Raw genomic sequence first — 25,050 nt, 5'->3', positions numbered from 1 at the left:
AGGGTGTGGAGGAAGGAGGCCAGGCTGGCGTTCCTGAGAGGGGATTGCCAAGCTCTACTCTGCAGGTGTGGTCTGGGGGAGACTCAAAGGAGGCACATCCCAACTCTGAACTTTGGGATGGAATCCTGAGCCACCCAGCTGGTGCCCAGGATGGCCAGCAAGGGACTTTGGACAGTCCACAATGGAAAATAAAAATAACAACTAATATGTGTCAAACCCTAACTGTGTGTCAGGCCCTGTGCTTCCACCCTCCCCACCCCCAGGTCCTCAGAGCTGTGGAGTGGTGTGGGTTGGTTCCAGCCAGTCCTTTTCCTTCCCTTCCTTCTCTGCATCATCCAGTACCAGAAAGCGCCACAGCTGGGTCTCCTACCACTTCTGCTCCTCCTCCTCTCTCCAAGGTCCCCCATTCCAGGCCCCTGTAAATCATCCCCAGGATCACTCCACTCTTGGGCAATCCAGCCCCACTTCCTCTGGGAAGCCCCATCGCAGTTGTGAAAGTAAGCTCCGGGCAGGGAGGATCCTGCTTAAAACCCTGGTCTAGAACCCTTGCTTCCCTTCCGTCCTCTATGGCCACAGCATCCGTTTTTACAGCCCTGTTAACCCCCCACTTAGCCCTAGCGGCACTTCTGACTGCCCTTTTTATGCCCCACAATGGGGGCGTAGGGTTCTGAAGCACAGGGCAGTTAAGTAGGCAAGCGGCCAAGGGGCGCAGGATGAAGCCGTCGGTCCACAGCCTTGCCCCTCCTCCTCCCGACAGGCGATCCCGGAAAGCCGTGGTTGCAGCCGGCCCAAAAAGCCCAAGTTGGGGGAGCCTCCCGGCCCCGCCCTTCCGACTCCGTGAGCGCGAGGCGGCGCGCTTGCGCGGAGGCAGCCCGAGCCCACAGCGCATGCGCAGCGCTCCCCCCCGCTGTATATTAGGACGACGGCGCTCACGGCCTGAGGCTTCTCGAGGACAAGGGCATCGGTTTGATTCGAGTCTTCGGCTTGACTGCCGGTCGTCGCCGCCTCCGCAGTCCCCTTCGCAGGTGAGGGCCCGCGCTCCGCTGCGGCGCCGGCCAGGGAAGCCCCCGCGTGTCCTGCCAGCCCGTGCCCCGCTCCCTGGCCGTTGGGACCCCATCCCCCACCGCTCCGGGCACCGCCGCCTTGGGGGTCAACGTCCATCTCCCAGACCTTTTGCCTAATTGGCCGCCTCAGTTTCCCCCACTCGGCCCCCTCCTGACGTTCCCCATTTAACTTGCCGCTTTAGAATTCCCTTCTCATACCCCTCCCGTTACTCTCGAGCCCTCGACCCCCCGATAACTTCTGACCTCCCCTGCCCAGGATCACCACCTTCCGACAGCCCTCGATTTTATAGCCCCTGCCCCTCCCCAGTTAGTCCCAGCGGCGCTTCGCCTCTTACCCCTGCCCTTCTTTATGCCCCTCTTCTTTCTCGGTTATGCCCAGTTCACCAAGCTGTGGGGACATGACCTCGGGGTCCTTGCCTCAGGGACCCAGGGCCCGACTGGATGCCTGCCTCGGGTTTGGGGATGTGGGGACCAGGAGAAGGTCAGGATCCCTAAGAGTCCTCTCTGCTTGCATGATTGCCAGTGGCTTCTTCCCTAGCCTCATTTCTTCACCTGGGTGTGTGCCAAGGTGTCTTATCTGCGCTGTGTCTCTTCCTCAAGGAACCTTGGACTTCCCAAACCTGTTCCCGACTTGTCCCTCATTGTCCCACCCCCTTGGCTATTAATCATAAGTATTTACTTAATTTGGTAAAGTTGCTTTGCAGGTGCTTTTGTATAGAGTTGGGGAATGAAGAAGTTGGTGACCTGGGTTGAGTGTAGTTCCAACTCCTTAGTTGAGTCCCACATCAGTGCTGCCCTTAGACCCTTCTGAGTGAGACCTGTTAGTATCCCAGGGTACCCCCGCTATAAATTGCAGGTGACACCTGAACCCAGTGACCTTGCAGTGGTATTTACCTTATTGTTCACAAGCGTTGATGTCACTCGTCTGTCTACAGGATCAGGGTACCTCCCGGACATGGAGACTGTCGTTCGCCGCTGCCCGTTCTTATCCCGCGTGCCTCAGGCCTTTTTGCAGAAGGCAGGCAAATCTCTGTTCTTCTATGCCCAAAACTGCCCTAAGATGATGGAAGTTGGGGCCAAACCAGCCCCTCGGGCCGTGTCCACTTCAAGTCTGTGCTGCCAGCAGGTCACAGAAACCCCTCCGGCCAGTGAGAGTAAGTGTCGTCAGCAGTGAAGTTGGGGCTGGCACTGCTGGCATTCGTTACTAGACTAGAAGCAGTTCTAGTCCCCAGTGATGATGAGGGTCTCTATAACCCAGGGGCTTACTCTGTGCCAGGCTCAGCTCTTTGCATGGATTATCTCATGTAATTGTCATCCTGACCCCACAAGGTGGGCACTTTTAGTTTTCCTATCTTTAAAGGTGAAACAGTGGCCAGCGTTCCACAGAGGTTTCTGGATTGCATGTCAGTCTCAAACTTTTTAGTGTTCATCAGTGCCTCATTCACATAAAGTTGGAGTGTTCCATTCCGTCTTTTTCTTCGTTAACTATTTGGTCCTTTGTTTTATTGCTTGTTTGTTTTTTAATTAATAGACTTTATTTTTAGAGCAGTTTTAGGTTCACAGAAAAATTGAGTGGAAGCCTTTGGGTTTTAAAGCTGTGATTTTTTTTCTTTTAAAAATTTTTTTTTATTGTCATAAAATGCATATAACATAAAACCATTTCAACCATTTTTTAGTGTACAGTTCCGTGGTATTAAGTACATTCATATTGTTGTGCAACCATTACCACCATCCAGTCTCCAGAGCTCTTTTCATCATCCCCAACGGGAACTCTGTGCCCTTTAAACACTAGCGCCCCATCCCCTCCGCCCGCCCCTGGTGAATACCATTCTACTTTCCATCGCTGGGAATTTGACTACTCTAGGAACCTCACTTAAGTGGAATCATATAGAATTTGTTAAAGTAGTGATTTTTTAACGTGTATCTTTATTCCATATATGAATTTTTAAATTTTGTTTTTTGTTTCTTAGAGGTTTTTTTTTTTTTTTTTGAGGAAGATTAGCCCTAAGCTAACTGCTGCCAATCTTCCTCTTTTTGCTGAGGAAGCCTGGCCCTGAGCTAACATCCATGCCCATCTTCGTCTACTTTATACGTGGGACACCTACCACAGCATGGCTTTGCCAAGCGGTGCCATGTCCGCACCCAGGATCCAAACTGGCGAACCCCGGGCCGCCGAAGTGGAACATGCGAACTTAACTGCTTTGCCACTGGGCCGGTCCCTTAAATTTTGTTTTCAATAAAGAGATCACAGTTGGATTTAGTTTTGGTCTGGCTCTGCCAGGAGAGGATGAGGCTTTTCAGATTCTGTTTAATCCTAGAGAATAATTTACCTTACAGGCTCTGTTGGATGTGTTCTCTGGATGTGGATTTGTAAGAAAGGAATTTTTTTTTCTTTAAGTAGAAAGGATTTAATCCTTTGCACAATTTCTTTTCCTCTTTACCATTGTTCAGGAGTTAGGTACTTTTTTTACTGAACGATCAATTCCTCTTTTACCATTCTGTCCCTAGTGGTAGAGGAACAGTTGAGTAAATATCACTTGTCCGCATGATAGACCACCATGCAACCATCACGAATGATAGTCACAAAGTACTTACTAGCTTTGGAGACTTTTTTTTTTTTTTTGAGGAAGATTAGCCCTGAGCTAACATCTGCCACCAGTCCTCCTCTTTGTGCTGAGGAAGGCTGGCCCTGAGCTAACATCTGTGCCCATCTTCCTCTACTTTATACGTGGGACGCCTACCACAGCATGGCTTGCCAAGCGGTGCCATTTCTGCACCCGGGATCCGAACCAGTGCACCCTGGGCCGCCGAGAAGCGGAACGTGCGAATTTAAACACTGCGCCACTGGGCCAACCCCTAGCCTAATTTCTTTTGTTAGGAAGAAAACCAATAGTTTGTATGTTAAGCAACAGTAAGCTTCTTTCTTAAGAATCTGTTTAGAAAATATCAGCAGAGAAAAATCGTATTAACACTTCCAGTTACTTTTGAGAGTGTGTCCACTCGTGAAATATGCTAAGTGTAGTTGGAGTAGATTTACTGGAAATAATCTAACTCAAGAACTCTGGCTGTCTGAAACTAGAAGATACTACTTTTTGGATTTATAAGTGAGAAATATTAGGGATTTACGAGGTTGCTGGACTGTGCCAGTTAACTCTTCACAAGAACATTGTTTCCAGTGAGGCAGATGAGAAAACGGTTAAATTAGCAGAACCTAATAAAAATAAACTTGTGTCTGGATTGTGGAGTAGAGTAAGTATGTACAGTTTGTCTTTGTGGCAATAAGAGAAAAACACAGGTGGTTTTCTTGTGCACTGTGTGACCAGATCTGATACTTCAGCTTTTCTGTTTCCCCCAGAGGACAAAACTGCCAAAGCAGAGACTCAGCAGGCTCCTGATGGATCCCAGCAGACTCCAGATGGCACACAGCTTCCGTCTGAACACCCCTCCCTTACTACGAGCCAGGGCACTGCGAGCAAATGCCCTTTCCTGGCCGCCCAGATGAGCCAGAGGGGCAGCAGTGTCTTCCGCAAAGCTAGCCTAGAGCTTCAGGAGGATGTGCAGGAAATGCACGCCGTGAGGAAAGGTAAACAGATGACAGGAGCTGTTAGGGAGAGTGAAGAGGGCCCTTTAGCTCTTTTGGACCCTCAGATTTACGTATGAGCTGTTATTAGGGTGGTATTGCTTAAACACTTTACTTTTTTAGGGCCAAGGAAGTAGGTCATCAAGATAGACAGTCATTTTGTATTGCAAAATGTGGGACTTTCTTTTTGGTGTGTGTGTGGGCTGTGACCAGCTTTTATTGTAGCTGCTTCATTTCTGAAAATACCTGAAGGCGTAAGCTGTTACCAACTGCCCTTTGTTTCTTTCCCGCCATTGGGTGGGATAAAAGGTAAAAAACAGTGTTACCGCAGTAAGTGATGGCCTTAGGATTCCCAAGCTTTGTGTCTTACTGATGGTCAGTGAGTGGCAACCTTCATTCCAGTAGTGGCTGTATCTGTGCGGGCCCCCAAGAGCCCCCAAAAACCTCACCAGCAGCAATGATCCATATGACTGGAATTGTTTTCTGTGAAGAAAATTGATATTAGGGTCCAGGGGTGGGGTGGGGTAGTGAAAGAGTGCCAACCAGCTAGAAAGCTTTGGTCTTTAATGTTCATTAAAGCTTACTGGTAGCTCTGAAAACAAAATAGCACCAGCTGTTGGCCATTGCTGGAACTAAGAGGGAAGGAGGGAAGCTTCAGACGCTCAGTTATAACTAGCTTTGGTTGTGTTTGGCTTCTTGTGAACTGGGCAATAAGCCATGTTTGACAATCTGTCTGGAAGGTAGCATGAACTCACAACAGAATGTTGGTCCCCTTTGCCTCTTGTTACTTTTATTACAGAGGTTGCTCAAACCTCGGCGAACCCCAGTGTGATTAGTGTGAAGACTGATGGAGGGGAGCCAAGTGGATTGCTAAAGAACTTCCAGGATATCATGCAAAAGCAGAGACCAGAAAGAGTGTCCCATCTTCTTCAAGATAACTTGCCAAAATGTAAGTCTCATTGTTTACCTGATGCAGGATAGAGTTTAGAACTTAAATATGCATCAGATTGAAGCATAAAATTGCATGGTGAATTGTGGATTAAAAACCACGTCCCTTGCTTGATGCAAGTAGGTGCTCTTGGCCATAGTGAATACAAATCCTGTTGGTAGCCTGCCTTCTTGTTTTTAATACCTGCCATCTACACACTGGGCGCCATGCTAAATACTTGACTCACACGGTCTCATTTGAGACGTACAGTCTCAACATGGGGACATCAGGTAACTTGTCCAGATAAGTACTTCCTTAACTTGCCCAGAATCTCCCTGCTATTAAGTGACTGAGCTGGGGTTGGAACCCAGGTCTTTTGCCAAAGCCCAGATCTGCTTTTTAACCATCAGATGGTACTGATTTTTGTTTTGTTTGTAGCTGTTTCCACTTTTCAGTATGATCGTTTCTTTGAGAAGAAAATTGATGAGAAAAAAAATGACCATACCTATCGAGTTTTTAAAACTGTGAACCGGAGGGCGCACATCTTCCCCATGGCAGATGACTATTCAGACTCTCTCATCACCAAAAAGCAGGTGTCGGTCTGGTGTAGCAATGACTACCTAGGAATGAGTCGCCACCCACGGGTGTGTGGGGCAGTCATGTAAGTAGCCCTTAGCTTTCAGATACCACTAACATTATTTGGCAAGACATTGATGATTTACAGGGATTGGATCTTTTATGGGGGGAATATTCATCAGCTGAAAATGTACCATAGAAAAATACTATTCTTAGCTTTTAGAAATATCTACAGGGGCCAGCCCCATGGCATAGTGGTTAAGTTCAGTGTGCTCCGCTTCAGCGGCCCAGGTTCGTGGATTCAGATCCTGGGCATGGACCTATACCACTTGTCAGCCATGCTGTGGCAGTGACCCTCATACGAAATAGAGGAAGAGGGCTGGCCTGGTGGTGCCCTGATTAAGTTTGCAGGTTCTGCTTCGGTGGCCCAGAGTTCACCGGTTTGGATCCCAGGTGCAGACCTACACACCGCTTGTCAAGCCATGCTGTGGCAGACATCCCACATATAAAGTAGAGGAAGATGGACATGGATGTTAGCTCAGGGCCAGTCTTCCTCAGCAAAAAAGAGGAAGATTGGCAGCAGATGTCAGCTTAGGGCTAATCTTCCTCAGCAAAAAAAAAAAGAATCTATAGATTAAGTTTAAAGAGTTTCTAATGTGCAAGTAGTTGGTGGAGCCCTTTTGAATGTGAGGGTTCAAATTTATGGGCTTGTTGACTGTGTGTCAGTTCACTTCCTACCACTACACAAGTGAGTGTGCCTTTAACACCAAGCAGTCTTGCACAGAGATGTCCTTGCTTATGGCTGCAGATGGAAAAATACGAATCTAGTAGCACCGGAGAAAAACTACATGAAAAAGACATCATTCATGTCCTTTAGTAGGTTTGCCATGGCTAGGGACGCTTGAGAGGAGAGGTGCTTGCCAGACTCCCAGGAGGCTTGCCAAAAAGAGCCCCATCTGAAGTTTAGTGATAGATACATCGTGACATGTGACTGGTTTTGTAGACCGGTTTAGGTTTAGGTTTAGGTAACCACCATCCAAGATGTCCCTCTAGAGACAGTTACCGTGTTATTGGAGAAAGTAATGTTTATCAGAGAAAAGAAGCCTTAGTAAATTAACTCAGCTAATATTTAGTGACTGTTAAATGAACACTTGTTCTTGATAATCTCCGGAGAGATCATCACCCTAGTTTTGAGACCTTCTCCTACCTAGTCTAAAGATGAAGTTGGTGAAACTTCTGGCTCCAGGTTTCGTGGTGAGAGAGTTGCTAGATCAACGTCAGTTTTAGTCTCCTAGGTCCTGGAGAGAGGAATGATTCACAGTCTTCAGAACCATGAGATTTATTTTCTACCTGCCTTTTTTTTTGTTTTTTAAAGGGACACCTTAAAACAACATGGTGCTGGAGCAGGTGGTACCAGAAATATCTCTGGGACTAGTAAGTTCCACGTGGACCTGGAGCGGGAGCTGGCGGACCTCCATGGGAAAGATGCAGCACTCCTGTTTTCCTCATGCTTTGTGGCCAACGACTCGACCCTCTTCACTCTGGCCAAGATGATGCCAGGTAAGGAAGCCTGTGGTGGGTGTCTTAGAGGTTTTGAGTTTCTCAGTAATAACAGGAATATTGGTAACAAAGAAGGCTCACCAAAAACACTCAATTAAGAGCAATGATAGGGGCTGGCCCCGTGGCCAAGTGCTTAAGTTCCCGCGCTCCACTTCAGCGGCCCGGGGTTTCGCCATTCAGATCCTGGGCACGGACATGGCACCACTCGCCAAGCCATGTTGAGGTGGCATCCCACATGCCACAACTAGAAGGACCCACAACTAAAAATATGCAACTATGTACCGGGGGGGGCTTTGGGGAGAAAAAGGAAAAAAATAAAATCTTTAAAAAAAAAAGAGCAATGATAGTATCTGGGAGCAGTTGTTCTTGAATTGAGCAGGAAGTGCTGACTGCACATCGTAAGTCCCTGTAGATGTGATACCCGTGAAGCATCAGATTTGGAGGGCTTTTCCTTAAGCCAGTTGCTTCAGCGTGCTTTGTATTCTAAGAAAATCCTTTGGAGAAATCTTCAGTCATTTGTAATTGTCTTTTGATTGAGTTTGGAGTGAGGCAGCCAGATTTAAAAGCTGATTAATTGCCTGCCACAAGGTTATTCTACACCTGTGAGTCTTCTCAAAAGAGAAGCATTGGTTAGTTGTTTGCCAGGAAAAAACTGGCACATAGTATCGTTTTTCTACTGGGCAGAAGCAGCATTTTTAGGGCAAAGTCTGAGTTTTCGACTGTCTAGGAAATAATTTGTCTTTGGTGCAGATGGGAATAAATAGCATTTTTGTCGTGTTAGGCTGTGAGATTTACTCCGATTCTGGGAACCATGCCTCCATGATCCAGGGGATTCGGAATAGCCGTGTGCCAAAGTACATCTTCCGCCACAATGATGTCAGCCACCTCAGAGAGCTGCTGCAGAGGTCTGACCCCTCGGTCCCCAAGATTGTTGCATTTGAAACTGTTCACTCAATGGATGGTAAGTCTAAACAGAGGCCAGTCTGAAACCTTAAATGAAGAGCTAGGCATGAACCTTTTAAAAGTGTGTTTATTTTGTTTTTGCAATTTCTTTTCACTCTCTGCCAGGATATTGTAACTGATGGACATTGTGTAAATTTGGGTAAATGTACATTTTCTACTCTGACTTTTAGTAGGCTCTGAGACCCCAAGATAACCTAGAAACTGGGGAAAGTTCATTGTTTTCCTGATATTAAAAATGATACCTTAGGGCTGGCCCAGTGGCACAGCACTTAAGTGTGCACATTTCGCTTTGGTGGCCCGGGGTTCACCGGTTCGGATCCCGGGTGCGGATATGGCACCACTTGGCAGGCCATGCTGTGGCAGGCATCCCACATATAAAGTAGAGGAAGATGGGCATGGATGTTAGCTCAGGGCCAGTCTTCCTTAGCAAAGAGAGGAGGATTGGAGCAGATATTAGCTCAGGGCTAATCTTCCTCAAAAAAAAAAAAGATACCTTAAAAAGTAAGTTATTTTGTTCTGACTCTTAACAAAACAGAAATTTTTGAAATGGCAAGCTCTTCAGAGCAGTCTGTGGTCTTTCCTCAGGGGCAGTGTGCCCACTGGAAGAGCTGTGCGATGTGGCCCATGAGTTTGGAGCAATCACTTTCGTGGATGAGGTCCATGCAGTGGGACTGTATGGGGCTCGAGGCGGAGGGATTGGCGATCGAGATGGAGTTATGCCCAAAATGGACATCATTTCTGGAACACTTGGTATGTATGTGCTGCGTGTTGTGTAATCTACATTAAAATTACATTATCCTGACAAGGCCAAGGACCAATGGGTCTAACTGGGATGAAGCAAGGAGACAGTGTGGTAGCATATGAAGCCTGGGCCGCTTTTTTGGGTGTGTTTTTATTTTCTCAGTGAGTGGTTTCCCAGCTTAGCAGAGTCCCTTGAGTCATGGAGGCATGGTCCAGATCAAAATAAATCTCACAGCCTAGCATGGCAGAAGTACCATTTGTTGCAATCAGAGCTCATTCCAAACATAGTTGTGGCTCCAGCTACATGCCATGGCAGTAGTCCTTTCTCAGGGGCTCAGATTGTTCCCTTATAGTAAAAAAAAGAATTCTAGTGCTTTTGTCCTAGAGCGGTTGGTAGGACTTGCAGGTCCAGGCGTTCTGATGCACTAAGCTCTGTGCCTACCACACGGGAACCATTCCTGTTCACCCTGGCTACTTCGTATTTCCCCTGTTCCTCCTAGTGGAGAGGCAGTGTCTCATAGAGCCCAGCTCTGAGGCCATGCTGCCTGCTGGTGTAAATCCTGTCCGCATAACCTGTCTGACCTAGGATTGGTAGTTAACCTCTCTGTGCCTCAGTTTCCTCATCAGTATAATGGAGATAACAATTGGACCTGCCCCACTTTTTGTGGAGAAGATAAATGAATTGTGTGCAAACAATTGCTATAGACATTTTCTTTACCCATGAGAACTCTAAAGAGATGAAAATGTAGATTGTACAAATTTTAGGATTTCGAAAGTTAGGCAGTTGGAGACCCATGTAGCAGTTAGTTTAAAATGCCAGTTTACAGCCTGCACATGGTAAAGGAAAGGCAGGGAAGAAAGAGCGTCCTTCAGCATTGTTGAGGGGCGTGAGAACCTCGTGCAGACCAGGAGAGCCTGGGGGTTCACTGGGCGGGACCCCCCCAGGAGAAAGGCATTTGTCCGTGTGTCCTGATTCCAGCGGCCCTTTTCTTTTAAAGAGCGCTCGTGTCGTGGGCTCTTTGAAGGTATGGTCATTGTGAGATGGAAAAGGCTGGAGACAGGAATTTTCCACTGTGAGAACTTACACCAGCCCAGCCCTGCATGGGCGTCAAGCGAGAATGTTAATGACAGAACATAATGTTAAGATCTAGGAGGACTGTTCTGGCGTCGTTAATCCTGAAACCTGAGATACAGATTATACAAAGGGACTTACAGAGAATTGAAACATGAGGCTGGCCCTAAATCAACCCTAACAGGTTCTGAGTTTTCATATTTATCTAGCAAATGCTACTTGTCGGAGTTTTGTGTTTTCTTAAATAGGAAATAATACCGGTCAGACCAAAACAGTTAATGTCTTAGCTGGGTTACATTCCAGCCTCGAGAGTAGTGCTTATGGTGAGAGGACAATGCAAGCACCACAGCTCACATCCTGTCCCAGAGAGCATGCCCAGCACAGAACTCACGAGGTGGCACCTTGCCTGGTGGCAGAGCAGCTAGCCTGGGTGGAAAGAGAGGCAGCAGCTTGATATTCAGGCACACTGGGACCAGTCACTCTGTGCCAGGCCTGGTCTGGAGATCTCTTTTTTTTTTTGAGGAAGATTAGCCCTGAGCTAACTGCTGCCACTCTTCCTCTCTTTTTTTGTCCTGAGGAAGACTGGCCCTGAACTAACATCCATGCCTATCCTCCTCTATTTTATATGTGGGATGCCTACCACAGCCTGGCTTGCCAAGCAGTGCCTTGTCTGCACCCGGGATCCGAACTGGTGAACCCTGGGCCGTCGAAGCAGAACGTGCGCACTTAACTGCTGCACCACCAGGCTGGCCCCTGGAGACCTCATTTTGATCTTGGTCAGACACCAGCTTGGCCATGTGACTTTGGGCAAGATCCTTTCATACCTCCTCAGCTTTTTCTCTTCCAGAAATGGGTGGCCATCCCTCTTCTTCATTCAGTCTTAGGGCAAATTAGGACAATAAAGAGAAAAGTAAGTGCTCTGAGGCTCTGCAGCACCTTGCTGGGCACATTTAGGGGCTGTTGCTGTAATAAATGAGGCTGTCTCCTCCCAGGCAAAGCCTTTGGCTGTGTTGGAGGGTACATTGCCAGCACGAGTTCCCTGATCGACACTGTACGGTCCTATGCGGCTGGCTTCATCTTCACCACCTCCTTGCCGCCCATGCTGCTGGCCGGAGCCCTGGAGTCTGTGCGGATCCTGAAGAGCGCCGAGGGCCGGGCGCTTCGCCGCCAGCACCAGCGCAATGTCAAGCTCATGAGGCAGATGCTGATGGACGCCGGCCTCCCAGTCATCCACTGCCCCAGTCACATCATCCCTGTCCGGGTAATGACCTGTCTGTGATTGGACTTCCAGGGGGCTGTGCCTTCACATGTGATGTGAGATATTCTTGTTCATGCCTTTCTGAAGTTGGGCTGGGGCAGGGTGACTGCCGGGGCAGTGGGCTGTAGCCAGTGCCCCTCTGCTGTGTTTCCACCTTTGGCTGACTTCCCAGTGAGAAATGAAGTCTTTGAACCCAGCAGGCTGTAACAGAGGTTCCTTCTCAAGAGCACTGGCCTTAATGGTAAACACAGAGCTTGTATCTGGAAAGCTCTGGAAAGCTGAGCTTGGCTAGCTTTGAAATATGGCTTTGTATTCAGTTAATTTCGAAATAGGTCTTGCCCTTCCCACTACAAACAGTAGCTTTGTTGGTGTCACAGTTGAATTAGTATAATTAATATAGCTTGTATAACCATAGCTGCCTTCATCCCCAGCTATACACACCCCTGGGTGTGGGGACCAGCTGATGTGAGCTGGGGTCACAGAACCACCCGCTTTCCCCATGGAAGCCTGGGAGGGAGATCAATGTGAAATTTACTTCTAATATGGTTTCAGTTCTCTGGTCTGTACTGAACAGTACCGGACCCCTTAAGTTGCAGGTGTGTGGGCAGTGCTTTACCTCTCCCCGGGCTTGCATCTGCTGCTCGAGCCTGACCTCAGCCTCATGGGCACTCTGCTCCTTAGAGTCCCCACTCAGGTAGTCCATCCTGTTCTGACCTTACCTTCTGTTACCATCGAACGCAGGTTGCAGATGCTGCTAAAAACACGGAAGTCTGTGATGAACTCATGAGCAGACATAACATCTATGTCCAAGCAATCAATTACCCCACGGTGCCCCGGGGAGAGGAGCTCCTTCGGATTGCCCCCACCCCTCACCACACGCCACAGATGATGAACTACTTCCTTGGTGAGTACCAGAGAGTTGCTGGTGCCCCATTGGAGAGTTACGTAAAGCTGTCTTTGCATTCTTTATAATTGAAGCCCTTCAGAGGCATTCTGATTTGTTTCTTCTTTTTCCAAGTAATTAAGAATGCTCTCAGATGGTACAAAACTGTAAAAGACATTAAGTTGCTTGATTCACTTTGGGAGGATGCAGAGTCGTTTTGGAAGCTCTGAGGAAGCCTGCTAATCCACCCATCATTTCCAGTGCCCCCTCGTCAGGATGACTTGAAGGATGCACAGTAACGGCTGTTGCAGAGGAGAAGAGAAGGCCTCTGAAGCCTTGACTCTGCCCTGGCCCTCCAGAGTTTGGCTTTGCACTTCTCTCTGTTCCCCGACGTTGTGTGGTCCTCAACCAGCCCCACACCTGACCCCTTCTGATAGGAGTAATTGTTCAGTATTTTAGACTGTTTACAGTTCTGTGCAACGCAGTCCACCATTCCCCGTGTCCCGCGTGAAGGCAGAGACTGAGGGGCTGCTTTTAGCCACAGGTTGCCTCTGCCTGAAAGGTGCATTGCCTTCCTGAGCCCCTGAGGAGGTTCCCCTCCTTACAGGCTTTAGGGCTGTTCTGCTAGGAATGCTCAGTTTCGGCGTAGTGGAGTGATGCTGGAACAGCATCTTCCCTGAAGACATGTAAAAGAAAGCCAGAGTTGGGTTTGATTTCTCCTTATTTATTTTTATAACAGCCTTATTGAAAGATAATTCACATACTACAAATTCCACCCTCTTAAAGTATACAATTCATTGGTTTTTAAGGACATCTTAATGTTGTGCAGTCGTCAGCACTATCTGATTCTAGGACATTTTCATCACCCCAAAGAGAAACCCCATACCTGTTAGCAGCCACTCCTCATCACCGCTTCCCCGGTCCCTGTCCACCACTGATCCACTTTCTGTCTCTGTGGGCTTGGCTGTACTTGGATTTCATGTGAGTGGAAGCATACCATATCTGGTCCTTTGTGCCTGGCTTCTTTCACAGCACGGTGTTCTTAAGGTTCATCCCTGCTGTCACATGAATCAGAGCTTTATTTCTTTTTATTACCAAATAATCTTCCTTGGTATGGATATACCACACTTTGTTTATCCATCAATTGAGGATCATTTAGGTTGTTTCCACTTTTTGATTATTATGAAAATAATGCTGCTATGAACATTTGTGTTTAAGTTTTACATGGGCATGTATTTTCAACTTTTTATTTTTATTTTTTGAGGAAGATTACACCTGAACTAACATCCTCCACCAATCCTCTTTTTGCTGAGGAAGACTGGCCCTGAGCTAACAGCCGTGCCCGTCTTCCTCTGCTTTATATGTGGGACGCCTGCCACAGCATGGCTTGACAAGCAGTGTGTCAGTCCACGCCCAGGATCCAAACTGGTAAACCCTGGGCCACCAAAGCAGAACACAGGAACCCAACTGCTACCACCACTGGGCCAGCCGCCATGCATGGGCATATATTTTCATTTCTCTTGGGTAGATACTCCCTTTAATTTTGTAAAACTGTTTCTTCTCGCAGAGAATCTGCTGGCCACATGGAAGCGAGTCGGGCTGGAACTCAAGCCACATTCTTCAGCTGAGTGCAACTTCTGCAGGAGGCCACTGCATTTTGAAGTGATGAGTGAACGAGAGAAATCGTACTTCTCTGGCATGAGCAAGTTGGTCTCTGCTCAGGCCTGAGTGTGTCGTGGCCTCAGTCCACCTAACGCCAGGCCACATCATAGCCAGATAGTGTCCAGAGTTGTCTTTATATGTGAATTAAATTATATTAAATTTCAATCCACAGTTAAATGTTAGTCCTGAAAATAAATTCTTTAAGTGATGGGTCTTCCTGTTATTGGCTACTGAATCAAAAAATCCTTTTTCTTCCTCCCTTTAAATTTGGTCTATGTTGTTGAGATGTATAAAATGTATAAAATAGACCGGTCCTCTGGTAATGGCTTCAGACCCTGCTGGAATGGCAGAACCTCCCCTCTGCTGAACCCAACTACCTCTTTAATGCCTGCTGCATCCAGTGGCTGACCCAGCCGCACCTCAGCAACTGAACAGTTCTGAAAGAAGTCATACCACAGTGGCACTCATAAAGTGACCAAGGTGTCACTTTAAATTTCTCACCTCAGATCTTAAACAGGCAGTCAGCCTGCCCAGCAATCCCGCCACAGCTGTGCCCCACCCCCACCCCCCACTTTCCCTTTTCAGTTACTGCCTTGACCTCATACTTCCCTGTGAAAGTCGAGCAGGCAGGAGGGAACTGCCTTGTCTGTCCCCACCAAGTCCTCCAGCCATCTGCACCTGGATTGTGTCCCCTCCAGGGAAAGTGGAGCTGTTGGTGCTCCTCACCCTGACTCCTTTCACTTGTATTTTGGGTCCCATTGCTTCTTGCACATTCCTGCAACCATCTCTTGTCTTCTGTGTCCTGAATTTCTGCCTGTTGGCCTGCAGAAGGCTCCGTCACCCATCCTGAAAAGCAAGTTCTCCCTCAGTGCAGACTCCCTTCTAGCTTCTGCCACATCCCTCTCTTCTGCCTCTTTCTGCTTAGCCCTACGCACTCAGTCCTTCATCCTGTTCCCCATGGAGGCTGTTCTTTTCTTGCTGTATCTTGCTGCTTTCTTGCCAAATCCAGTGGCCGGTTCTGTTTTCCTTTCATTGGATCTCCCAGTGGAGGTGGTTGAGGTGGTTGTTTTTGGCCTTTTTACAGCTTTCTCCTCTAAGCTTCTGTGCCACTAACGTCTCCTGATTGTTTTCCTCCTACTTCATGAGCTGGTCCTTCTTGGCCTTTTTGGCTGGATCCTTCTTTGAATATTGATCACCCACCAGGTTCCTCTCTAACTGCACTAACCCTTTCCTCTCCCCGCCGCGTGACTTCTCCCAGCCCTGGGTTTTCCATTCCACCGTACATCACTGACCGCCTTGAACCACACAGGTCCAGAGGGCACCTAGGTTCTTCCCCCTCCTCCCCTACCTGCTGTTCCCTCATCTTAACCATCACTACGCAGTTACTCCAGCCTCTCACGTGGAAGTCAGCTGTCTTTCCCTCCTTGAGCCTATTAAGTCTTGTAAGTTCTACTTCTAAAATATGTCTCAGGCCAGGCTACTTGCCGTCACCTCCACTGCTACCATCCCGATCATGCCACCATCATCCTGGCATCTGCTCCAGCCTCGACCCACACAGCAGCCTGAGAAAGCTTTTAAAAATATAAATCAGATCGTGTCCCTCCCCTGCAGAAAACTTTCTTGGGTCTTCCATTGGCGCTCAGATTAAATTCCAGAATTCTCACGCGGGCTGACGACATTCCCTGGGATTGGGATCCCATCCCACCCTCATTTGTTGACTCTGTTTCATTTGTTGCTGCACACTTCTGGGCCTCAAATACCCAGGTTCTCTCCAGCTTCCAGGCCTTGGAGGTTGTTAGCCATTGTTTCTCTGCCTGGGTTTTTCTACCCTGGATCCTGGCAAGCTACCTTTCTTCACACAGGACAAGAATCCCTGAGGAGACCTTCCCTAAGCCCCTAGGCCAAGGCATCCCCTTTTGTGTTCTTGCCATCACTTGACCTCCTACCTTGCTGCCCTTCAAAGCCGGTCACCACCCACAATGCCTTTTCCCCTGTCGATCACTCACCCTGTCTTTCTCCTCAGTTCTGTATCCCCAGTGCTCAGCACAGTACCTCACACACAGGCACTGAGCAGATAAACGTCTGTTGAATGAATGAAAGGAGACTATCTGAGCTCAGGCTGCTTTAACGAAACACCGCAGACTGGTTTCTCACAGTCCTGGATGCTGGGAAGTCCAAGAGCAAGACGCTGGCAGATTCAGTTCCTGGTGAGGGCCCTCTTCCTGGCCTGTAGACAGCTGACTTCTTGCCACAAATTCACATGACCTTTCCTCAGTACCTGCTCGGAGAGGGACATTTCTTTCTTCCTCTTCTTATAAGCCACTAATCCCATCATATGGGCCCCACCTCATGACCTAATCTAAATCTAATTACCTTCCAAAGGTCCACCTCCAAATGCCATCACACTGGGGTTGGGGCTTCAACATACGAATTCTGGGGGGACAGAAACATTCAGCCCATAACAGGGACCAATGATAACATCCAACTCTAGTTTACCAGAAAGAATAGGTAAGCTGAAGAACAACCATGCAGCAGGAGGACAAAGAGAACCTCTTGGCCTTGCTCCCCTCTCTTAGCTCTAGAAGGGGCAGCTGTGCCCTGCTCCCTTCCCTCTGGTCAGATTTGTGCCGACACCCCTTCCAGAGAGCCTGGGAGTGGGCACACGCACCCTTATCGGGACCAACGCTGGAGAGGTCAGCTGAGTCCTGGTCCCATCAGATAAAACCACACATCTAGCCAGGCTACTGGGCACGGTGGAAGTCACGCTCCCTTGAAACCACGCCACGGTTTCTTTCTGCTCAGGAAACAAGCCTCCCTCAGCTTTCCCAGCTCTGTTCTCTCACATGAGTTTTCAGGACTTTTCCATTGTCCCTCATGTTCCCACGCCTGGAACACCCTCCACCTCTTTTCCTCCTGATGTTTTTTCCCTCCAGCTTGGGTAATGTTTCTCTGGGAGTGCTCAGGAGGACCCACCTTCCTTCTCAGTTGACTCAGAGCCAGCAAGGTCAGCAAGATCATTGGCTCCACTTTCCCACTCACTGCTGCTTGGGGTTATGAGAACAAAGGATGATGGACTGAGACGCAGGAAGTGGATGGGATTTGTGAACTGCTTGCTTAAAAATGAGAAGCTTGGCTTTTAATAGGAACTCATGTGAAAATGTATGATGTCATGGAAGTTTTCCAACAATAGAAGCCTAAGGCATTAAATAAAGTGTCCTAAAGGGAAAAGGGTGAGATGCAGTTTAAAATCTTAGCAGATAGAATTTCCTTACACTGAAGTTTTCCTCTTATCATGTTTTCCTAAGTCTTGTGCTCAGACCTCTGCTTGTCTAGTACTCACTGCTCCCCATTAGCAAAAAGCGCAGGAGGCAACACCAGGGTCTGCAGACTTTCCCCGGTGCCCCAGTCCTGTTTCCAGCTTCACGCGACTCTGATTGAACCATGTCTGCCTCTGAACCCTCTTCAGTGCTCTTGACAGGGTGCCTGGCTCGGGAGGATCAACCTCAGGGTGGAGAGAGAAAATATCGAAGCCACATCAGCTGGTTGTTCTCAGCACAAGCCCCTTACCCAATCATCATGACTGAGGAGCTGCTGGGTTTCTTAGGCCTTTACACACTTTACCATGAATTCTTATAACAGCCTGCAGAGTAATCTGGCCATCCCCATTTACAGATGAGCAAACTGAGGCTCCAAAGGGGTGGTCACCTGCCCAAGATAACCCCAGCAGCAGAGCTGGTCGTTACCCCGGGTAGTCCCATCTCTATCTGAGTCCCATCTCTTCCCCAGCCTTGCAGAGCAGTGTTGTAGACCGTGTTAATGGTCGAGGATGTGTGGCAGTGTGGAGAAGAGAACCTGGAGCCAACCACGAGCACCCTTCCTGACCACGGTGCAGTGGGAGCCACCTCCCACCAGCCCCCCTGAGCCCAGCTCCTACCGCCTCATGCGGGACCCAGGGTAGTGGAGCTCTGCTCCTTCTGATCCCGCAGACGGGCAGCAGAGCTTTTCCCTGCAGTTCGAACCAAGTGCCACAGACCTCCAGACTCACTGAAGCCAAGCCCAACAGTCCTCCTCCCACAGCCCCGGTGCTTCATCTGCGAAATGCTCTTCTTCTGAATCTGCAGCCCCCAAAACACCAGGACTGTGAGCATGAGTGAGTGGGTGGTTACGTGGCATGGAGCGTGGGGTGTCTGGGAACTGCCCCAGGGTGGCCTTAGCTGTCCTGAGAGACAGGCAAACTGTGCTTCCCACATGCAAAATTCGGCGCTCTGCTTCCCAGTCCTGCTCCTGGATGTGGCCGGAACAGTCTCAGAGCCACTCAACAAGGGGCCTTCCCCAAGGCTCCACCCTGTGTGAAGACAGTTCTTGTTCTCTTTTCTCCCCAGGCACAGGCAAGTGCGTAGCACCATCCTTCAGCCTGCTCCTCCAGAAGCTGGATTGGCCCTCAGGACAGGACAGAGTCCATGTGGGGCTTCTGATCAATGGGTCAGAGACCACTTTCTGTCTTTATTTCAGGCAAGGAGATCACAGGGGACACCAGCCCACCACAGGAGCCCCCGTGCCCCAGTCAGAAAGAGGAAGGTGGCCTATAATTTTCTCCCAGCTGTGATTTGGAGGAAGGTCAAAAGCAGACCCTGCTCGCAGCCTTCCCCCACCCCGGCCTGCCCACAATCAAGCTGCAAGACTAGCCAAGTCTGTGGCCAGCTCCAACTTTCCACCCCACAGGCCCTGAGTGGGTGAGCTGGCCCCAAACCAGGTGGGGCCAGGCAAGATGGTTCCACTCTCCTGCCACCCCAGGCCCCAGCTCCAACTGTCAGACTGCACGTCTCTTCTGCTCCTCAAAGGGCAGGTTTGGTTCCAGAGATGGTGAGGCAGCCAGCCCAGGACAAAGTACCTCAAGGGCTCCAGGACTGACATGACCCAGGATTCCCCACACACTCACTGAGCGCAGACTCTGAACAAGCTGTCTCCAGACACTGGTCATCGGGGCTCCCAGCAGTGTCCCGAAATCTATACTGGGTATCAAAACTAGAAACACACACACATACTCCATCCTGGTCAGATGTGGCATGTGTCCCACGTAAGTGCAATCAGCTGTGAGAGGCAGGGGCAGGGAAGGGGGCCCCATCTTTGTAGCCAGGTGACGGCTCACCTACGTGTCCCTTTGAAGTCAGAACAGAGAGACTTAGCATGCACTGTAGGTGGAAACAGAAAGGGATGGATTGTGAGCTCATTCCAGAATCTTCTGTGGTTCCCAGCTCCTTGCTGTGGGTATATACCCACAGGCCATCCTGTCCCCTACCCGGGCCAGCCTCCTGGGCACAGCACAGATGTGGCCACCAGGGGGCGCAATTGCCCCCTCCGAACTCAGCGCAAAGCCTTCCCCATCCACTTGGGAATGAACATTACCCAGGGCGGCTGCCTCTCAGGACTTTGCGGGGGGCAGAAACGAAGCAGGCCTGCAGGTCCTCTGCCCTCGAGGCATTTTCGGTCCAGCAGGTGAGGAAGGCAGATCCTGAGACCAATATACAGCAGGGGTGCTGAGACAGCCTAAGCAGGACTGCCTGGCACTGCCTGGGACAGGATAGGCAGGCCAGGGCATTTGGGGAAGGTTTGAAACAGGTAGGAGGCCCAGCCTGCTCTCTGGGAAGACCAAGACCGCATTCAGTGACCTTCTTCAGATTGCCCTGAAAAGATGCCCATGAACACAGCTGCCCTTAGCAGCTTCCCTCCCCTGTACACCTGCGTCCTGTGAGCCTTCCCTTTCTGTCCACAGTAATTTCCCCTAAATCACCTCTAGCCCCTGTTCACTTTAGGGAGGCCTGGAGAATTCTCTCTTTTTCGTCCCCACCCATACATCTAGTGAGCTCAGGGTTGGCTGTTTGGCCTGCCAGTGGCATTTATTGAGTGCCTGCTGTATGCCAGGGGTGAGGGTGGCGGAGGCAGAGCAGGGGCGTCACAGAGTGAGGCAGACTGGGCATCATAGGCAGAGAGGCAAGGTCAGGGCTGGGGGTTGTACATGCCAGGCTGTCACTCTGTGCTACTCAGCCATCGTCGGGCCCCGGCAGAAGTTCTGGTTATAGAAGTGGCGGTTGTCCCTGGTCAGGGCCATGCCTAGCTGGGCCCAGAAGCTGCGCTGGCCACTAGGCTGGTGGGGCCAGAAGAGGACACTCTGGCGGCAGAGGCGCTGGCGCAGCCGCACGTAACGGGAACGGCGGGCGTCAGGGCTCAGGATTACCAGCACCACAACGTCCTTGCGGTCCTCCAGCAGACGCTGCTGGGCCAGCAGGAAGCTGGCACGCAAGAGGCCACTGACCTGGTCCGTGTGGGCCAGCACAAACAGCATCTTGCGGCTGCTGTAGACTGAGGCCCACAGGTTTTCGAACAGCGTCTTGCCAGGTAGCCAGTCACGCTCCTCCAGACACAGGCGGAGCGCCCGGCGCCCACGGCGCTCCTCTAGCCGCACCCGCAGTTCATTGTACACCCAGTCGGCCACTGCGCTCTGTGCCTTGTCGAAGACCACAAAGGCATCATAGCTCAGGGCATCCGCGCCCCGCTGCCACCCCCGCCGGGGCAGCCAGGCCAGGCCCAGGTGGAAGCAGTACCAGAGGTCCCAGCCGCAGAGGTGGTGCAACATAGGCATGGCCAGGCCCAGGGCCACAACCAGCAATGAGAGACCAAAACAGTCCCAGGAGAGGGACTCGTCCAGGCAGAGGCGCAGGTCTTGTGCGAAGATGCTGCGGCCCTGGAGCTGGCCCGGACTGCCACACTTGACGCGGCTGGGCAGACCAGGCACGGCAGCCTGAACCTGCAGCAGGAAGTCCACAAAGGCTGCCCCACAGGCGCAGTGCAGAGGGTTGGCGCTCACATCTAGGACTTCAAGGGAGCCTGCTAGGAAACCAAACCAGGAGGGCTCCACTGTCCTGAGGGCGTTGGCACTGAGGTTGAGCTCTCGCAGCCTCGTGGCCAGAGCAAAGAAGCCAGGGACCACGAAGATGATGCTGTTCCTGCTGACGTCCAGCCTCTGGAGCTGGGTGCCAGAAGGCAGGCTGCCATTGCTCAGAGCCTTCAGCTGGTTTCCAGCCAGGTCCAGGGTTTCCAGGTTGGGCAGGAGGGTCAGGCTGCTCCAATTGAAGAAGGCCAGGTAATTGTTACGGAGACGCAGCAGCTGCAAGCTCTTGGGGAGGTTGCCCAGGGTGCATGGCAGGAGGGTATGCAGACGATTCTGGGACAGGTCTAGCCGGATTAGGCTTCTCAGGCCTTGGAAGAAGCGGAGATAGAGGTCTCCCTCAGCCCACATCTGGCTCAGGGAATTGCCGCTGAAGTCCAGGGCCCACAGCGAGGTGCTGCAGAGCTGCTGGGACACACGGCTGTGGATGCCATTGTGTGCCAGGCTGAGGTAGCGCAGGGTGGGCAGCTGGGCCACAAAGCTGAGGTTGTGGCCCACACCCCGCATGCTGAAGGGCTGGCTGTTGTAGCTGAGGTCCAGGGCCTCCAGTCGCGGCAGCTCCGTAAACGAGCGCCCATGGTACAGGTCCAGTTTGTTATGGGACAAGTCCAGCACCTGCAGGCTGGTCAGTGGCACGAACTGTGAGCCATTGACCGCCTGCGAGATGCTGTTGTGGCTCAGGCGCAGGCACTGGAGGCGCGAGAGCTGGGCAAACATCTCTGGCTGGACTGTTACCAGGTTGTTCCGTGACAGGTCCAAGGTGAAGCTGAGGTTCTTGCAGCTTGGCATGAAGTCCTCAGAGCTGGGGGTGTCCAGTGGGCCTGGAGTGAGGTCCCTGGATGTCAGCCAGACCTTCTTCCCACCATCCACCTCCCCTGTGGTGGCCACCGGCTCCACAGCTCCACTGATGCGGTTGTCTGACAGGTCTATGTAGCGCAGACCAGGGAAGTCCTTGAAGATGCCGAGCTGGGCCTGGTTGATGAAGTTCATCTGCAGATACAGACGCTGGAGCATGGGCAGGCGGGCCAGTGGCTGGAGCGTCTTCTGGCTGAGTGAGCGGAAGAAGATGCCATGCATGTCCAGTTCCTGCAGGGAGAGCAGGCTCCCGAAGGAGGGTGCCAGCGTCAGGTGGGCGAAGGACACCTTCTTATGGTAATTGAAGGACAAGTTGAGTCTTCGCAGCTGGGCCAGGCCCTGGAATGCCTTGGTTTTGGTGATGCAGTCGTAGAGGAAGTTCTCACTCAGGTCGAGCACTGTGAGGTTGCCCAGGCCACGGAACCATCTGGGGTTCAGCTGGTAGAGAGAACTATCCTTCAACACGAGGCCTTCTAGGCGGCTTAGGTGGCTGAAGGTGTCGGAGTGCAGCTGGGGGAATTTATGTGGGCACTCCACGCAGGGGTTGCGTGCATGGTCACAGCGGCGGCAGTTTCCACCCACATCGAGCACACGCAGGGCAGTCAGATTGGCCAGGTCCTCAGGTGCCAGGGTGACAATGTGGTTGTAGGACAACAGCAGGTACTCCAGGCTAGGGGGCAGGCTGCGGGGCACCGTTGTGAGGTTGTTGTACTTGAGTGACAGGTGGGTGAGGTTGCCCAGGCCAAGGAGGGCGCCTGGGGCCACCTCGAGGGCCCGCCCGCAGGGGTTCTTGTAGTAGCAGTTGCCATCCATGTATAGGAAGCGCAGGGCATGCAGGCCCGTGAGGCTGGTGGGGTCTAGCTGCAGGATGTTGGTGCGGCTCAGGATCAGGGACACGAGGGAGCTGGGCAGGGCAGGCACAGTCGTGATGCCGTTGTAGCTCAGGTTCAGCTCCTCCAGGGTGGGTACAGCCAGGAAAGTGTTGGGCTCGATGGTCATGTGGCAGGGGAAGTGCATGGGGCTGAGGCCGGCTGGCGGGCAGTTCCATTTGAGGTTGAGTTTCTGCAGGTTGGACAGTTGGGCAAAGTCGGAGTCGTGGAGGTGGTGGATGCGGTTGGAGAGCAAGGAAAGGCTGGTGACATTGTCCCGGGGTGCTGCTGCTGAGAAGTGGGGCACGGACTTCAGGAACAGCCAGTTGCAGTTCACCAGGCCGTGGGGCTGGAGCTCACAGGGCAGGAAGGGAGGCAGGGTGCCTTGGGCCAGAGCCACGGCCAGCATGGCCGCCTGCACCAGGAGAGACAGGGGCTGCAGGGCACCATGGCAAGGGCCCTGTTGGGTGGAGATTGGGTGAGAGTGTAGCCCAGCCCCACCTCCCCCCAGCCCGCTTCATGGGGCCTTCCAACAGGGCTCCCAACCCCCAACCAGCCCTCCCAAGGGAGGTTCCTGTCTCTCTGCCCAGCGCCCAGCCTAGCTCCTAAGGCTTGTGGGGAACCTGAGCTCGGGTCCAGCCTTTGACTCAGAACTGGGACTCAGAACTGGTTCTGAGACCTGGAATCCAGCCTCATGATCTAGGGCTGTCACTCATAACCAAACCCCAGCTGCAAAGGACAGGGGGCAAGCAGTCAGCAGGCCCAGTGGGCTCTCCCCCACTTTCCCTTCCTTTCGTCAGAGGCCATTTCTCTTTCCTTCTGAGCAAGGGGGCGTATGGCTCCCGTCCCTCCAGCCGCCCTGAAAAGCCCCCTTTGCCCTCCACCGCCTTCCTCTCCTTTTGGCCAAGACCCAGGTGGAGAGAGAGTCTCCTGCTGGGGTCCAGGTTGGCTACCTCCCAGGACCGCTGCTAGGGTGGGCACTGCCCAGCTCTTTCCCCCTCACCCAGCCTGAGCACTCGCCCTGCCATGAATCAGAATAGATCAGAGAAGGGGTGGGCAGCAAAAGGTCAGACAGATCCCAGCCCTGGGCATCCACCTTGCTTGTAGCCCCAGCGCCACACTGAGCGCAGCCCTAGCCCTCAGCCTCCTCATGCACACAATGGGTTTGGGTCTCACTGTTCAGAGAAGGGCTTCTGCTCTGATGTCTTCAGGGTTCAGTATCCTCAGGGCCATGTGGGTGACTGCCCTTTTCACTATTGTCTGCAGCTGCCAAGCCCACCTCTCTCCTCACCACTTCCCAGGCTGTCCCCTTCCCGGGGGGGCTGAGGGCTGCCGTCCTACCATGACAGGGAGTGGGAGATGATCCAGAGGGTCCAGCTGGCACACTGGGCAGCAGCTGCAGAGGAGGATGCTTTGTGCTCGCAGTCCCTTCACGCGGCAACAGCTCAGAGAACAGAGGAAGTGAGAACTTCACAATAACCTAGGAGCCCCCTCCTTTGCCGCCACCCTGCTCATAGCCGGGATGTTGAGGGGTACAATGAGTCAGAGGCCATTTGCATAGTCAGATGGCAGACAGCCCCTTCACTCCTTCCTCTTTCCACTCCCCCCAACCCCCCCCCGCCCCCCCGATGGCCTGGCCGAACAGTCCACCACATCCCTGCTGGGCCTCACACCTGGGCTCTGGGAAGTCCAAGGAGGGGTGAAGTCCCAGAGCCCAGTCTGAAGTCAGTGAGAGATTAGAACTAGGGGCAGTGCCAGACCTGGGTGGGCATGCTGACAGCCACACCCACACCCTCCCAGCCTAGGAGGAATCTTCCACGCCCCCTCAGTCCCTGCCCCCAGGCAGCACTTCCAGGCCAGTGGCTCCTGCACCTGACCTTCCTGCCCCTGCGGCCCCATCCCCAGGGCTCTGTGTTGCCTGAGGTAGCCGGGGTGAGGCAGCATTGGCCTTACCCAGGCTGCAGATGCCTCCAGCACGGCATGTCACTTCCTCCAGGAGCAGGGCTTCAGCTTCTGCATTCCCCATGTGCCTGGTGCTCTGTCAGAACACAAACCCTGTGGCTGGGCCGGCCGGGCCTCCGAGGCTCTTCCCG

At 51.6% G+C, this 25,050-nt stretch overlaps 2 protein-coding genes across 2 annotated transcripts; one reads left to right on the top strand and one right to left on the bottom strand.

Annotated features, from left to right (window-relative positions):
* The first annotated feature begins 448 nt into the window (after positions 1–448).
* On the top strand, positions 449–14,495 carry ALAS1 (5'-aminolevulinate synthase 1). The gene is made up of 11 exons (XM_008513094.2): positions 449–1,025; positions 2,000–2,218; positions 4,420–4,647; positions 5,444–5,593; positions 6,011–6,233; positions 7,524–7,708; positions 8,490–8,669; positions 9,257–9,421; positions 11,477–11,745; positions 12,484–12,646; positions 14,193–14,495. Exons 2-11 carry the CDS (start codon positions 2,020–2,022, stop codon positions 14,351–14,353), a joined length of 1,923 nt encoding a protein of 640 aa, XP_008511316.2. The 5' UTR covers positions 449–1,025; positions 2,000–2,019; the 3' UTR covers positions 14,354–14,495.
* Positions 14,496–18,756: 4,261 nt separating this feature from the next.
* Positions 18,757–24,410, bottom strand: TLR9 (toll like receptor 9). The gene is made up of 2 exons (XM_008513095.2): positions 24,299–24,410; positions 18,757–23,417 (listed from the first exon to the last, which is right to left on the bottom strand). Exons 1-2 carry the CDS (start codon positions 24,299–24,301, stop codon positions 20,325–20,327), a joined length of 3,096 nt encoding a protein of 1,031 aa, XP_008511317.2. The 5' UTR covers positions 24,302–24,410; the 3' UTR covers positions 18,757–20,324.
* Positions 24,411–25,050: the final 640 nt, after the last annotated feature.

The sequence above is a fragment of the Equus przewalskii genome, chromosome 15 (assembly GCF_037783145.1).
Source record: "Equus przewalskii isolate Varuska chromosome 15, EquPr2, whole genome shotgun sequence".
Lineage (NCBI taxonomy): Eukaryota > Metazoa > Chordata > Mammalia > Perissodactyla > Equidae > Equus > Equus przewalskii.
Note: the sequence above shows the minus strand (reverse complement) of the source record. Positions and strands in the feature narration are given on the sequence as shown.

Coding starts and splice junctions, on each gene's coding strand:
- ALAS1 (XM_008513094.2), top strand. CDS start 2,020: ATGGAGACTGTCGTTCGCCGCTGCCCGTTCTTATCCCGCGTGCCTCAG. Junction 8,670..9,256: donor AACTGTTCACTCAATGGATG/GTAAGTCTAAAC, acceptor GTCTTTCCTCAG/GGGCAGTGTGCCCACTGGAA. Junction 11,746..12,483: donor GTCACATCATCCCTGTCCGG/GTAATGACCTGT, acceptor CATCGAACGCAG/GTTGCAGATGCTGCTAAAAA.